The sequence below is a fragment of the Cherax quadricarinatus genome, chromosome 34, assembly GCF_038502225.1.
Source record: "Cherax quadricarinatus isolate ZL_2023a chromosome 34, ASM3850222v1, whole genome shotgun sequence".
Lineage (NCBI taxonomy): Eukaryota > Metazoa > Arthropoda > Malacostraca > Decapoda > Parastacidae > Cherax > Cherax quadricarinatus.
Window position 1 is genome coordinate 132,143 of NC_091325.1, and position 17,043 is coordinate 149,185.

At 38.1% G+C, this 17,043-nt stretch overlaps 1 protein-coding gene across 3 annotated transcripts in view; it reads right to left on the reverse strand.

Moving 5' to 3' along the window:
* Wdr81 (WD repeat domain 81) overlaps positions 1–17,043 on the reverse strand; it is a 203,454-nt gene that overhangs the window by 61,956 nt on the left and 124,455 nt on the right. For 2 of the 3 annotated variants that reach the window (XM_070091059.1, XM_070091061.1), the window contains 2 exons: positions 16,421–16,592; positions 9,611–9,732 (listed from right to left, as the gene is read on the reverse strand). In XM_070091059.1, coding sequence (XP_069947160.1) covers positions 9,611–9,732; positions 16,421–16,592 — 294 coding nt within the window. The remainder of the gene's footprint in view (positions 1–9,610; positions 9,733–16,420; positions 16,593–17,043) is intronic. The other variant, XM_070091060.1, reaches the window with a different exon arrangement.

The following is a 17,043-nucleotide window of genomic DNA, read 5'->3' on the forward strand; positions in this document are numbered from 1 at the left end:
AGGTGCCTGTGCTAACTTTCCTATGGTGTAGAAATATACCTAGTTGGATGAATCTTATTGTGGCTAGCTGGTCTAGTGGCTAACGCGACGGGCTGGAGTTTTGAGACTCTATGACCGCGGGTTCAATCCCGGCCGGGGGTATGGTTTGTTCGCCTGGTTTGTTTACATTATGTGTGGGTGGGTTGGGATGGGGAGGGCTGCCTTGGCTGGCTACCATAATTCCCAAACCTGACTACCTAAAAATAAAACTCACCTCTCACCCTACGTTAAAACTACAAATATTTTAAGGTAGTTGATGAATGTACTGTATATGTATTTCATCGCTCTGGGTCGAACCCGGACCTTCGTCATGTGAAGCAAGAGCTTTAGCCTCCAGGACAAGGGCATGTTTGTACTGCTAGAATGAGTATCAACCCACTATTGATAATGTTATCTAAACAAGTGCAGAGTCACTACTGATAATAGTAATTGCATTATTTTTTGATATCCATGGGGAAGTGGAACAGAATTCTTCCTCTGTAAGCCATGCGTGTTGTAAGAAGCACCTAAAATGCTAGAAGCAAGGGACTAGTAATCCCACTAATATCATGAGCACCACATACCAATGCAAATGAAAGACCAAGTATAGGAGGGCCCCATGTATACAGCACCCTCTTTTCAGTGTTCCACATTTTTGTTGGCTTTCAATTGAGCCACCGTTCATTATTTTTGGTGATTTTACTACTTTTCTGCCACTGTTGTACAACAACTGCGCAAGGGAAGGATGACCGAAGCCATACTTTAAGGTAAGTATTGTAAGTACAGTGGTCCCTCGATAATCGTAAAGCTCGATAGTCGTAATTTTCGAAAATTGTAACGTTATTTTCATCAAAACACTGGCTCGTGAATCGTCGTTTGACTCGCAAATAGTCATTCGTCTGGGACGTGTACACACAGCCCCGAGCCGCTTCACACTCCATTCCCAGCCAGTGTGCCATTGTTTATCAGTGAGTGAGGATGATCCCACGAGTTCATACGATACATTTCATAATATTCCATTTGTTTTAGTGCTTGCAACTGCTAAATAAGTCACCATGGCTCCAAAGATAGCTTCTACTGCCAGCCCTTTGGTAAAGAATGTGAGAAACACACATAATTTAAGAAAAAGTTTGTAGAAAAATATGAAGGTGGTGGTGGTGGAGTGAAAGCAGTTGTGATAGTGGTTGATGGTGGTAGAAGGTGGTAGTGATGGTGGTAGCAGTTGTAATAGTGGTAGAAGGTGGTAGTGATGGTGGTAGCAGTTGTAATGGTAGTAGAAGGTGAACATTAAAATGGTATAAAATACAGACAGGCTGTTAGGTAAGACACATATGCAAAAGTTAGGTATCTTTATTTCAAAACGTTTCACCTACACAGTAGGCCTACTGTGTAGGTGAAATGTTTCGAAATAAAGATACCTAACTGTTGCATATGTGTAGCCTACTGTGTAGGCAAAACATTTCGAAATAGATACCTTAATGTTGCATATGTGTCTTACCTAATAGTAGAAGGTGGTAGTGATGGTGGTAGCAGTTGTAATAGTAGTAGAAGGTGGTAGAGGGTGCCTTCTTCTGTGATTCAGCGATTCTACCAACTCCTCCAATGTTGTTGGAGTTATATAGGGCTACAGAAAACACCGCCACCTCAGCTGCTGCTTCACCACCATTATGGACGGCTTACTCTCAGTGGCCCTTATATACTCAACAACAACACAACACAACACCTCTTGTGACATACATAATGACTTATTTTATTCATTCTAGAGTATATTTCATGTTTCTATGCTATTAATATTGTTTATTATGTCATTTATTATCACACTGGCCGATTCCCACCAAGGCAGGGTGGCCCGAAAAAGAAAAACTTTCACCATCATTCACTCCATCACTGTCTTGCCAGAAGGGTGCTTTACACTACAGTTTTTAAACTGCAACATTAACACCCCTCCTTCAGAGTGCAGGCACTGTACTTCCCATCTCCAGGACTCAAGTCCAGCCTGCCGGTTTCCCTGAACCCGTTCATAAATGTTACTTAGCTCACACTCCAACAGCACGTCAAGTATTAAAAACCATTCGTCTCCATTCACTCCTATCAAACACGCTCACGCACGCCTGCTGGAAGTCCAAGCCCCTCGCACACAAAACCTCCTTTACCCCCTCCCTCCAACCATTCCTAGGCCGACCCCTACCCCGCCTTCCTTCCACTACAGACTGATACACTCTTGAAGTCATTCTGTTTCGCTCCATTCTCTCTACATGTCCGAACCACCTCAACAACCCTTCCTCAGCCTTCTGGACAACAATTTTGGTAATCCCGCACCTCCTCCTAACTTCCAAACTACGAATTCTCTGCATTATATTCACACCACACACTGCCCTCAGACATGACATCTCCACTGCCTCCAGCCTTCTTCTCGCTGCAACATTCATCACCCATGCTTCACACCCATATAAGAGTGTTGGTAAAACTATACTCTCATACATTCCCCTCTTTGCCTCCAAGGACAAAGTTCTTTGTCTCCACAGACTCCTAAGTGCACCACTCACCCTTTTCCCCTCATCAATTCTATGATTCACCTCATCTTTCATAGACCCATCCGCTGACACATCCACTCCCAAATATCTGAATACATTCACCTCCTCCATACTCTCTCCCTCCAATCTGATATCCAATCTTTCATCACCCAATATTTTTGTTATCCTCATAACCTTACTCTTTCCTGTATTCACTTTTAATTTTCCTCTTTTGCACACCCTACCAAATTCATCCACCAATCTCTGCAACTTCTCTTCAGAATCTCCCAAGAGCACAGTGTCATCAGCAAAGAGCAACTGTGACAACTCCCACTTTATGTGTGATTCTTTATCTTTTAACTCCACGCCTCTTGTCAAGACCCTCGCATTTACTTCTCTTACAACCCCATCTATAAATATATTAAACAACCACAGTGACATCACACATCCTTATCTAAGGCCTACTTTTACTGGGAAATAATTTCCCTCTTTCCTATGTACTCTAACTTGAGCCTCACTATCCTCGTAAAAACTCTTCACTGCTTTCAGTAACCTACCTCCTACACCATACACCTGCAACATCTGCCACATTGCCCCCCTATCCACCCTGTCATACACCTTTTCCAAATCCATAAATGCCACAAAGACCTCTTTAGCCTTATCTAAATACTGTTCACTTATATGTTTCACTGTAAACACCTGGTCCACACACCCCCTACCTTTCCTAAAGCCTCCTTGTTCATCTGCTATCCTATTCTCCATCTTACTTTTAATTCTTTCAATAATAACTCTACCATACACTTTACCAGGTATACTCAACAGACTTATCCCCCTATAATTTTTGCACTCTCTTTTGTCCCCTTTGCCTTTATACAAAGGAACTATGCATGCTCTCTGCCAATCCCTAGGTACCTTACCCTCTTCCATACATTTATTAAATAATTGCACCAACCACTCCAAAACTATATCCCCACCTGCTTTTAACATTTCTATCTTTATCCCATCAATCCCGGCTGCCTTACCCCCTTTCATTTTACCTACTGCCTCACGAACTTCCCCCACACTCACAACTGGCTCTTCCTCACTCCTACAAGATGTTATTCCTCCTTGCCCTATACACGAAATCACAGCTTCCCTATCTTCATCAACATTTAACAATTCCTCAAAATATTCCCTCCATCTTCCCAATACCTCTAACTCTGCATTTAATAACTCTCCTCTCCTATTTTTAACTGACAAATCCATTTGTTCTCTAGGCTTCCTTAACTTGTTAATCTCACTCCAAAACTTTTTCTTATTTTCAACAAAATTTGTTGATAACATCTCACCCACTCTCTCATTTGCTCTCTTTTTACATGGCTTCACCACTCTCTTAACCTCTCTCTTTTTCTCCTTATACTCTTCCTTCCTTGCATCACTTCTACTTTGTAAAAACTTGTCATATGCTAACTTTTTCTCCCTTACTACTCTCTTTACATCATCATTCCACCAATCGCTCCTCTTCCCTCCCGCACCCACTTTCCTGTAACCACAAACTTCTGCTGAACACTCCAACACTACATTTTTAAACCTACCTCATACCTCTTCGACCCCATTGCCTATGCTCTCATTAGCCCATCTGTCCTCCAATAGCTGTTTATATCTTTCCCTAACTGCCTCCTCTTTTAGTTTATAAACCTTCACCTCTCTCTTCCCTGATGCTTCTATTCTCCTTGTATCCCATCTACCTTTTACTCTCAGTGTAGCTACAACTAGAAAGTGATCTGATATATCTGTGGCCCCTCTATAAACATGTACATCCTGAAGTCTACTCAACAGTCTTTTATCTACCAATACATAATCCAACAAACTACTGTCATTTCGCCCTACATCATATCTTGTATACTTATTTATCCTCTTTTTCTTAAAATATGTATTACCTATAACTAAACCCCTTTGTATACAAAGTTCAAAGGGCTCCCATTATCATTTACACCTGGCTCCCCAAACTTACCTACCACACCCTCTCTAAAAGTTTCTCCTACTTTAGCATTCAGGTCCCCTACCACAATTACTCTCTCACTTGGTTCAAAGGCTCCTATACATTCACTTAACATCTCCCAAAATCTCTCTCTCCTCTGCATTCCTCTCTTCTCCAGGTGCATACACGCTTATTATGACCCACTTCTCGCATCCAACCTTTACTTTAATCCACATAATTCTTGCATTTACACATTCATATTCTCTTTTCTCCTTCCATAACTGATCATTCAACATTACTGCTACCCCTTCCTTTGCTCTAACTCTCTCAGATACTCCAGATTTAATCCCATTTATTTCCCCCACCGAAACTCCCCTACCCCCTTCAGCTTTGTTTCGCTTAGGGCCAGGACATCCAACTTCTTTTCATTCATAACATCAGCAATCATCTGTTTCTTGTCATCTGCACTACATCCACGCACATTCAAGCATCCCAGTTTTATAAAGTTTTTCTTCTTCTCTTTTTTAGTAAATGTTTACAGGAGAAGGGGTTACTAGCCCATTGCTCCCGGCATTTTAGTCGCCTCATACGACACGCATGGCTTACGGAGGAAAGATTCTTTTCCACTTCCCCATGGACAATAGAAGAAATAAAGAAGAACAAGAGCTATGTATTGAATTGTGATAGATAAATAAGCCATAGAGTTGATATTAGTGTCATATTCTCCAACAATAAACTTGCCATCCCTCCCTCACACAAACAAGTCTTCAATAATAACATAAGAAAGGAGGAACACTGCAGCAGGCCTGTTGGCCCATACTAGCCAGGTCCTTTACAATCCTTCCCACTAAGAACATAAAATGAACTGATTACATCGTCTTCACATCTCTACTACTCCCGCCTACTTTCTGTACTTGACAGAAGAAGCCTACTGTGTAGGCGAAACGTTTCGGAATAAAGTTGCCTAAATGTTGCCCATGTGTCTTATCTACCAACATAAGAACATAAGAATGGAGGAACACTACAGAAGGTCTACTGGCCCATGCAAGGCAGGTCGTTAACAAAATGACCTCTACCCAAAGCTACCCAAGAATTTACTCCCGTACCCAATGACACAAATCAAACGCAGCCCCTCCCACTCATATATTTGTCCAATCTCTTTTTAAAGCTACCCAAGGTCCTAGCCTCAATCACCCTACTGGTAAGTGTGATGTTAAATAAGAACATAAGAACTTAAGAAAGGAGGAACACTGCAACAGGCCTGCTGGCCCATACTAGGCAGGTCCTTCACAAATCCAACCCACTAACAGAACAAATGCTACCCAAGCAATAAGCTCAAGTGCAAGTCCGACTCAACTCCAACCCCTCTCACTCATGTATTTATCCAACCTAAATTTGAAACTACCGAAGCCATAGCTTTTAGAACATAAGAACATAAGAAAGGAGGTACACTGCAATAGGCCTGTTGGCCCATACAAGGCCAGTCCTTCACAAATCCAACCCACTAACAGCATAACTACTTCCCAAGCAATAAGCTTTGATAAACCTATTTAGTCATGTGCAAGCCCGATTCAAACCAACCCCTCTCACTCGTATTTTTCCAACCTAAATTTGAAACTACCCAATATTTTAGCTTCGATCACCCTACTAGGTAACTGTTCCACTCATCAGCTACCCCTATTACCAATGTTCATTTATATATTTTATTAGTGCTTTACATTTATTTTGCATTCTTTTCTGCATGTAAATCTATATTTAAGCTAGGGAAGTGACCCCTGAAGTAATCTAGAGTCTTATGGAGGGGGATTCCCCTTCCAAACAATAACCTCTCTTCCTTCTCTCCTCCTCCCTGTCTTCCATTCATCAACAACAGCCTTCAATAAAGGTAACTGTTATGTTGAATGTTCATTCTTTTGTGCATGTAAATCTATCTTTAAGGTAAAAAAAAAAATTTGTTGTTGATACTTCTGGGTGTCTGCAACGAATTAATTGGATTTACATTATTTCTTATGGGGAAAATGGATTCGAAAATCGTCAATTTCGATAACAGTCACACTTCCAGGAACGGATTAATTACGAAAAACGATGGACCACTGTACTGGGTATTTTACTTTATCTTTTTTTTATGTGTAGCTGTATTGAGCACTTAACCCCTTGACTGTCGCAACCCCCAATCCTGAAGTGTCTCCTGGTGTCGCAAAATTTAAAAAAAAAAAAAAAAAAAAAAAAAAAAAATCTTATGAAATGATAGAGAATCTTTTCCCTATTGTAATGACACCAAAAACACAAAATTTGATGGAAAACTGACAATTACGCACTTGCGAATTTAGCGACCTTGGCGATATTTACAAATCGGCGATTCCGCCCACTTTGACCCCTATTTTCGGCTAATTCCATTGTCCCAGTTGACCAAACTCATAGCTATTTCTTTAGAACTCCATTTTTTCTATCGATTGAGTACAAGAAACTGCCCATTTACCAATTTCAACTACCCAATAACGTGGTCAGAAATTTGCAATTTGGCCAATTTTACGAAAATTAAAAAATATGACAATTTCAAAATAAGGTCCAGAATGAACAATGCAGACATTCCTGGCTCTAAAATAACATTTTCTTTGTTCATCAGTCACGTCTTCAAGCCCCTCTGATATTAGTCTTGCTTTCTATTTTGAATTTTTATTCAAACAAAAAATAGAAGATTTACTGTTATGCAGACTACTGCAATACTGCAATAATTGCATAAATAGCATCAACCCATTCATGACTGCATATTAGAATGGCTAGTTGGACATTTATTGGACAATGACATCATTTGTTTACTTGTGAACATCAGCAAAAATCAAACATTTTCCTTACTTTGAGCTCCATTTCCAGGTTCTTTTTATAGGAAAATCAATCAAAATCACCTCTCTTTCTATAATATGTTTTCCATTCTATCCAATGAGACCAAGAAAACGAGAATACAACCATAAATACTATACGAAAATAGACCACAAAGTCGGCATTTTAATTAAAAAAAACAGTCGGAGTTTTTTTTCTCATTATGCACTGCATGCTCCAGGATTTTTTTTATATGGTGCACAGTGATCACACAGACCCATTCTCTCACATGTGGGCCTACCAGCTTTCTCCTGCTTGATTTGAAGCCGCTAGAATTTATGAGTATATATACGTCAAACACGGTACCTCGTAAGACGTATATATACAACCTCGACAGTCAAAGGGTTAATACAATAGTGTAAACATGTTATCAGGTATTTTAGAAGCATTCGATAATGAAAAAAAAAAAAAGGCTATTTTCCACCCACTGGCAATTTTCACTTATCGAAGAGTTATACAAATAGGGTCCTCCTTTACTAAGATACAGGTTAGGTAAAGCAGTGGGCAGCAAGTTGGGCAATGCAGCAAAGTACAATATTGGAAACCAGCCTTCATCTGTGTTACAGCTATTGGATGAAGCAATGTCGGTCCCCCATATCTCCTGATGAAGTTAGCTTGGACACGATCATTATCAGGGGTAAGTTATTATGTGCCCTAAATCTTACAACATTTTGTGTAATGGCCTGGGATTAGTCTAGCAGAAATTGGTTTATATGCTATTCAAACCATGGAGGGGTTTGCAATCATTAACCCATTCCTTAACTAATGTCAAGGCATGGGTAGAAGAGAATTTGGTGAGCCCTCCAATAGTGGTTAGGAAAAAAGTTGCTCTTTAACATCCACAGCTAAACGAGAGAAAAAAAGTTATCTAGAGTGCAGAGCCACTACTGTACTAATACATGTACATAATGTCATCTGTTACCTTGAGTATAGAGCTATTACTGATAATGTTATCTATTAATAAGTACAGAAGAGCCCCTGTATCTGTGGAGTCAGTATCCATGGTTTCAGTTATCCACAGTTTACTGTGGCTCCACAGTCTAATAATGGCTCCAAAGTGCAAAATTAGTAATGCTAACAGCTCTTCAAAACCTAAGAGAAGCCATGAAATGCTTCCCATCAGTGTTAATTCGAGACTTATTTTGCATAATTTATCAATTAAACTTTATCACAATTATAAATGTAAAGGAAAAATGACTCATATACAGGGTTTGCTACAATCCACAGTTTCAGGTATCCATGGTGGTCTTGGAACATATCCCCCACGAATATGGGGGGATGACTGTATAATGCTGCTACTGGTCATGTTTTTTTTTTTAATAAACTGGCGGTATCCCACTAAAGCAGGGTGACCTAAAAAGAAAAACCAAAGTTTTTCTTTTTAAATTTAGTAATTTATAAAGTAGAAGGGGTTACTAGCCCCTTGCTCTCAGCATTTTAGTTGCCTCTTATGACACACATAATGATGTTATCTATTGCAATAAGTAAAGAACTACCACTGATAATGTTATCTATTACAATAAGTATAGAGTTACTATTGTTAATGTTATCTATTACAATAAATATAGTGCTACTACTGTTAATGTTATCTATTACAATAAGTATAGAGCTATGACAGTAATGTGAATTTTATTCCTCTTTAAATTCAAAGCTAACACAAGTAACACATTAGTACCATACAGAAGGGCCCCTGCATATACAGCTCCCACTTTTCTGTGTTCCACGTTTTCGTTGGCTTTCAATTAAGCCATTGTTCATCATGTTCTGTTTTTTATGGCTTTTCTGCTGCTATCCCCATTTTCTTACAACAGTTGTGTAAGGGGAGGACGAAAAGTGCCATATTTTACGGTAAGTGTTGTATGTACTTTGTATTTATTTTACTGTATCTGTTTTTTTTATTTCTAACTATAATGAGCACTTAATATATGATAGTGTAAACACATCATCAGGTGTTTTAGAATCATTTGATAATTAAAAAAAAACCGCTCTTTTTTACTGGCAAGTGATTTTCACTTGTTGTTTGGGGTCACGAAATTTAAAAGCTGTATAGGATTCGGGCCTTCCTCTACCTCAAAAAATTAACAAATGTAAATATCTTCCCTTTTAGTTTCTCTTGGAAGGAGTCTCAGTATGAGACCAAGATATAATACATTACTCTCTCACTCTGTGGGTATGCTACAAAATACAGATAGTTACTCTATTGTATATATAGGTCAAGTGCAAAATGTATATCACTGACCCTAATGTCAATCCTGTTTCCCGTCATGGCTACATTGGTGCTGCGTGTGCTGTTTTTCCTTCCATTTGTATCATCTGCTAAGCTCGTAGAGTTGCTTAATGCCAAGCCATCATCTGTCAATACTATTAAGAAATTATGTATTTAGTTCTTAAAACAGGATAAACCAATTCTTCTATACTTAAGAATTTCATTTTACACACAGCACTGCTTTTCAGAAAAATATTGTCAATTACTGACTATAAAATTATAGTTTATAGAATATACATGGCAGTAGGGAATGATACTTGAACTCTCTACACAAATAACTTACACACAGCAAATAAAAAGGCACAATACTGTGACTGGAACATTGCACAAATACCCAAGTTGGGCCATATAACCCACACATTGCACAAATACCCAAGTTGGGCCATATAACCCACACATTGCACAAATACCCAAGTTGGGCCATATAACCCACACATAAGAGAATGAAACTTATGACAATGTTTTGGTCTGACTTGGACCATTAATTGATAACTATTTAATAGTCCAAGTCAGACTGAAACATCATCATAAGTTTCATTCTACTGTGTGTAGATTATCTGTGTACTGTTCCTGTCTCAATATTACACTGTTTTATTCTTTCTGGATCTCTCTAGCTGTAATGCAGACATTACTTTCATCAACAATTTTATCTATGGCCTATATATCAATTTTTTTTTTCAATAAGTCAGCTGTCTCCCACCGAGGCAGGGTGACCCAAAAAAGAAAGAAAATCCCCAAAAAGAAAATACTTTCATCATCATTCAACACTTTCACCTCACTCACACATAATCACTGTTTTTGCAGAGGTGCACAGAAACACAACAGTTTAAAAGCATATACGTATAAAGATACACAACATATCCCTTCAAATTGCTAATATCCCAAACCCCTCCTTTAGAGTGCAGGCATTGTACTTCCCAATTTCCAGGACTCAAGTCTGGCTATATAAAAATAACCGGTTTCCATGAATCCCTTCACTAAATATTACCCTGCTCACACTCCAACAGATCGTCAGGTCCCAAATACCATTCGTCTCCATTCACTCCTATCGAACACGCTCATGCACGCCTGCTGGAAGTCCAAGCCCCTCGTCCACAAAACCTCCCTTACCCCTTCCTTCCAACCTTTTCGAGAACGACCCCTACCCCGCCTTCCTTCTCCTACAGATTTAAGTGTTCTCCATGTCATTCTACTTTGATCCATTCTCTCAAAATGACCAGACCACCTCAACAACCCCTCTTCAGCCCTCTGGCTAATACTTTTATTAACTCCACACCTTCTAATTTCCACACTCCGAATTTTCTGCATAATATTTACACCGCACATTGCCCTTAGACAGGACATCTCCACTGCCTCCAACTGCCTCGCTGCTGCATTCACAACCCAAGCTTCACACCCATATAAGTGTTGGTACTACTATACTTTCATACAGCCCCTTCTTTGCCTCCATAGATAAAGTTTTTTGACTCCACATATACCTCAATGCACCACTCACCTTTTTTCCCTCATCAATTCTGTGATTAACCTCATCCTTCATAAATCCATCCGCCGACACGTCAACTCCCAAGTATCTGAAAACATTCACTTCTTCCATACTCCTCCTCCCCAATTTGATATCCAATTTTTCTTTATCTAAATCATTTGATACCCTCATCACCTTACTCTTTTCTATGTTCACTTTCAATTTTCACCTTTACACACACTCCCAAACTCATCCACTAACTTTTGCAGTTTTTCTTTAGAATCTCCCATAAGCACAGTATCACCAGCAAAAAGTAACTGTGTTAATTCCCATTTTGTATTTGATTCCCCATAATTTAATCCCACCCCTCTCTCAAACACCCTAGCATTTACTTCTTTTACAACCCCATCTATAAATATATTAAACAACCATGGTGACATTACACATCCCTGTCTAAGACCTACTTTTACCGGGAAGTAGTCTCCCTCTCTTCTACACCCTAACCTGAGCCTCACTATCCTCATAAAAAACTCTTTACAGCATTTAGTAACTTACCACCTATTCCATATACTTGCAACATCTGCCACATTGCTCCTCTATCCACTCTATCATATGCCTTTTCTAAATCCATAAATGCAATAAAAACTTCCCTACCTTTATCTAAATACTGTTCACATATATGCTTCAATGTAAACACTTGATCTACACATCCCCTACCCACTCTGAAACCTCACTCATCCGCAATCCTACATTCTGTCTTACCTCTAATTCTTTCAATTATGACACTACCGTACACTTTTCCTGGTATACTTAGTAAACTTATTCCTCTATAATTTTTACAATCTCTTTTGTCCCCCTTCCCTTTATATAAAGGGACTACGCATGCTCTCCTTCAATCCCTAGGTACCTTCCCCTCTTTCATACATTTATTAAACAAAAGTACCAACCACTCCAACACTATATCCTCCCCTGCTTTTAACATTTCTGGCATGATCCCATCAGTTCCAGCTGCTTTACCCCCTTTCATTCTATGTAATGCCTCACGTACCTCCCCCACACTTACATTCTGTTCTTCTTCACTCCTAAAAGATGGTATACCTCCCTGGCCAGTGCATGAAATTACCGCCTCCCTCTCTTCCTCAACATTTAAAAGTTCCTCAAAATATTCTCGCCATCTAATACCTCCCTCTCCCCATCTACTAACTCCCCTACTTTGTTTTTAACTGACAAATCCATACTTTCCCAAGGCTTGACTTGTTTAACTCGCTCCAAAATTTTTTCTTATTTTCATTAAAATTTCTTGACAGTTCCTCTCCCACTCTATCATCTGCTCTCCTTTTGCACTCTCTCACTACTCTCTTCACCTTTCTTTTACTCTCCATATACTCTGCTCTTCTTATAACACTTCTGCTTTGTAAAAACCTCTCATAAGCTAACTTTTTCTCTTTTACCACACCCTTTACTTCATCATTCCAGCAATCACTCCTCTTTCCTCCTGCCCCCACCCTCCTATAACCACAAACTTCTGCCCCACATTCTAATACTGCATTTTTAAAACTCATCCAACCCTCTTCAATCCCCCCACTACTCATCTTTGCACTAGCCCACCTTTCTGCCAATAGTCGCTTATATCTCACTCGAACTTCCTCCTCCCTTAGTTTATACACTTTCACTTCCCTCCTACTTGTTGTTGCCACCTTCCTCTTGTCCCATCTACCTCTTACTCTAACTGTAGCTACAACTAAATAATGATCCGATATATCAGTTGCCCCTCTATAAACATGTACATCCTGGAGCCTACCCATCAACCTGTTATCCACCAATACATAATCTAACAAACTACTTTCATTATGTGCTACATCATACCTTGTATATTTATTTATCCTCTTTTTCATAAAATATGTATTACTTATTACCAAATCTCTTTCTACACATAGCTCAATTAAAGGCTCCCCATTTTCATTTAACCCTGGCACCCCAGATTTACCTACTACTCCCTCAGCAACATTTTTACCCACTTTAGCATTGAAATCCCCAACCACAAGTACTCTCACACTTGGTTCAAAACTCCCCACGCATTCACTCAACATTTCCCAAAATCTCTCTCTTTCCTCTACACTTCTCTCTTCTCCAGGTGCATATACGCTTACTATAACCCACTTTTCACATCCAACCTTTATTTTACTCCACATAATCCTATATATATTATGTGTACTTCGTTATTATTATAATAACTAAAACATATTACTGTATTAGATGAGCATTATCTTTTGTCTCTTTAAATAATTACTTCCACTGAACATTTTGCAAGCAGAAAGGTGTCAAGGAAAGGAAGGAGTGGAAAAGGCACAGATGGACGGGTGCAAAACAAAAACTTCAAAGTGATGCCAAATAACAATAAAAAATTTTTGGTAAAAAACATTATGAAACATTTCTATACATATCATGAAACATTTATAAAAACATCATGAAACATTTATAAAAACATCATGAAACATTTATAAAAACATCATGAAACATTTATAAAAATATCATGAAACATAAAAATATCATGAAACATTTATAAAAATATCATGAAACATAAAAATATCATGAAACATTTATAAAAATATCATGAAACATAAAAATATGAAACATTTATAAAAACATCATGAAACATTTATAAAAATATCATGGAACATTTATAAAAATATCATGAAACATAAAAATATGAAACATTTATAAAAACATCATGAAACATTTATAAAAATATCATGAAACATTTATAAAAATATCATGAAACATAAAAAATATCATGAAACATTTATATAAATATCACAAAACATTTAACCCTTAAATGGTCCAAACGTATATATATGTTCACTCGCGTAGCGCCCCAAATTTTTTGAGGAAAAAAAAATTCTTTTCTTTTAAAAGGAAAAAAGAGCATATGGTACCCAGGCATCCCCAATTATTTTAATATGGCACACAGTGAGTGCGCACACCCATTATCTCATGTCTAGGTGACTCAGGCTTATTGTGGCAATGTTGAATGAATGACAAAGAAAACGTATCTATATGTTTGGGGAGCTACGCGCGTGAACGTATATATACGTTTGGACCGTTTAAGGGTTAATAAAAATGCAGTGGAACAACGGTTTTTGTCCGGTCCGGTTACTGTACAATTCAGTTTTTGACCACTTTTTTTGGTGAAATTTTCCCCGTTTTCGTACATCCGCTTGGAAATAGTCTGTCCCAGACGGGTCCGCCTGCCCGCTGGACGCAGCTGCTTATATGTTCGTGACTCAATCTGCCTTTGTTACTTGTAGAGGGTGGTAGTGATGGTGGTAGAGGGTGGTAGTGGTTGTGATGGTGGTACGGGGTGGTAGTGATGGTGGTAGAGGGTGGTAGTGATGGTGGTAGTGATGGTGGTAGTAGATGTGATGGTGGTGGAAGGTGGTAGTGATTGTGGTAGAGGGTGGTAGTGATGGTGGTAGAGATAACCTCTCCTCCCTATCCCCTCCTTGCCATCTTCTATTCGCCAACAAGTCTTCAATAAAGGTAAAATTGATTAAAATTTTCATTTATCCATTGCATTAGTGTTTTATATTTATTTCTCATTGTTTTCTGTATGTAAAACTACAGTTATTCTCTATAAAATGTATTTTTTGTTAATATTTTTGGGTGTCTGGAACAGATTAATTGGATTTATATAATTTCTTATGGGAAACATTACATGTACTTCAGTTTTTGTACAAATCGGTTTTCGGCCGACCTTCTGGAATGGATTAAAGACGAAAACCAGGGTTCCACCGTATCATGAAACATTTATAAAAATATGATGAAACATTTATAAAAATATGATGAAACATTTATAAAAATATGATGAAACATTTATAAAAATATGATGAAACATTTATAATAGTATCATGAAACATTTATAATAATAACATGAAACATTTATAATATCATGAAACATTTATAAAAATATCATTTTAGAAAACTAACTGGCTAGTTATTATGAGATAAAAACTGCCAATATCTCTGCTTGTTTATGATTTACTGATCTCCTTTTGAATTACTGTAGTTTTTTTGTGCTCAGTAATCTATGATTGGTGACTATCTTGACACTTGAGCTTAATCACATGCTTTTATTGCAGACTAAAATGTAAGCTGGCTAGTTAACCCCTTGACTGTTGCAACCCCAAATCTTGAGGTGTCTCCTGGTGTTGCAAAATTAAAAAAAAAAAAAAAAATTTCCTATGAAATGATAATCTTTTCCCGATTGTAATGACACCAAAAGAACGAAATTTGATGGAAAACTGACAGAATTACGCTCTCGCGAAGTTAGCGACCTCAGCGATATTTACGAATCGACGATCTTGCCCACTTTGAGCCCTATTTTCGGCTAATTCCATTGTTCCAGTCGACCAAACTCATAGCTATTTCTTTAGAACCCCATTTTTTCTATCGATTGAGTACAAGAAACTGCCCATTTACTGATTTCAACTACCCAATAACGTGGTCAGAAATTTGCAATTTGGCCAATTTCATGAAAATTAAAAAATATGACAATTTCAAAATAGGGTCCAGAATGAACAATGCAGACATTCCTGGCTCTAAAATAACATTTTCTTTGTTCATCAGTCACGTTTTCAGGCCCCTCTAATATTACTCTTGCTTTCTATTTTGAATTTTTATTCAAACAAAAAATAGAAGATTTACTGTTATGCAGACTACTGCAATACTGTAATAATTGTATAAATAATGTCAACCCATTTATGACTGCATATTAGAATGGATACTTTGACATTTATTGGAAAATGACATCATTTGTTTACTTTTGAACATCAGCAAAAATAAAAAATTTCTCCTCCTTTGAGCTCCATTTCAAGGTTCTTTTCATAGTAAAACCAATCAAAATCACCACTATTTCTTTACGTTTTCCATTCTATCAAATGAGGCCAAGAAAACGAGAATACAACCATAAATACTATATGAAAATAGACCACAAAGTCGGCATTTTAATTAAAAAAACGGTTGGAGTTTTTGTTTTTCTCATTATGCACTGCGTGCTGCAGGATTTTTTTTATATGGTGCACACTGACCACACAGACCCATTCTCTCACATGTGGGCCTACCAGCTTTCCCCTGCTTGATTTGAAGCCGCTAGAAATTATGAGTATATGTACGTCAAAAACCGTGGCTCCTAAGACGTATATATACGACCAAAACAGCCAAAGGGTTAAGAAAATACTACATAGACAAAAGAATTTTTATCTGCAAAAGTAACCTTGAATCTATGATTTTGTTTTGGACATGATGTATACAATGCATTTCACCTGCAGCCTGATTGGCTTGGTTGTTCTCATCATACTGAAGACAGAGAGATCTTAACAGGTCATGATTGGGCAGTGTTGCCTCCATGTATGATGCTCCCAAGAACCTGCACAGTGGAACATATGAGAGGTAGGCTAGTTCAGGAGTCAGCACCTGCTTCAGTTCCTCTAAAGCCTAGAAAAAAAAAAAAATTGAGCTTTTTGTAATCTACTGGGTAGGTTAAATACAGGTAACACCCTATCCCAGTGCTCAAATAAACATCACTTGGAGTGTATCTGCCATATCTGTTAATGGTTCCAGAGATTGCTCCCACAGCTGAGTCTCAGCCTAGGCCTCCTAAATTGGAAATTAAGTGCTACAGGAATAAAAATTATTAATAAAGACACAGGATATGAAAATAAGTGTACATACTGAATGTAAGTAGAAATGTGCAAATTTTACATGCCATTTTACATGTCCCTGAGACAGAAAGAAAATATCAACAATCCTGCCAGTATGCAAAACATTTAACAAGGTTTTGGTTCACAATCAAGACTGGACAGTAGTACCTTCTTGAATAGTTGCTGTTTACCACACCATGATACTGTAATAATTTACTGTATCTGGAGTCATAGCTTGCTCATCA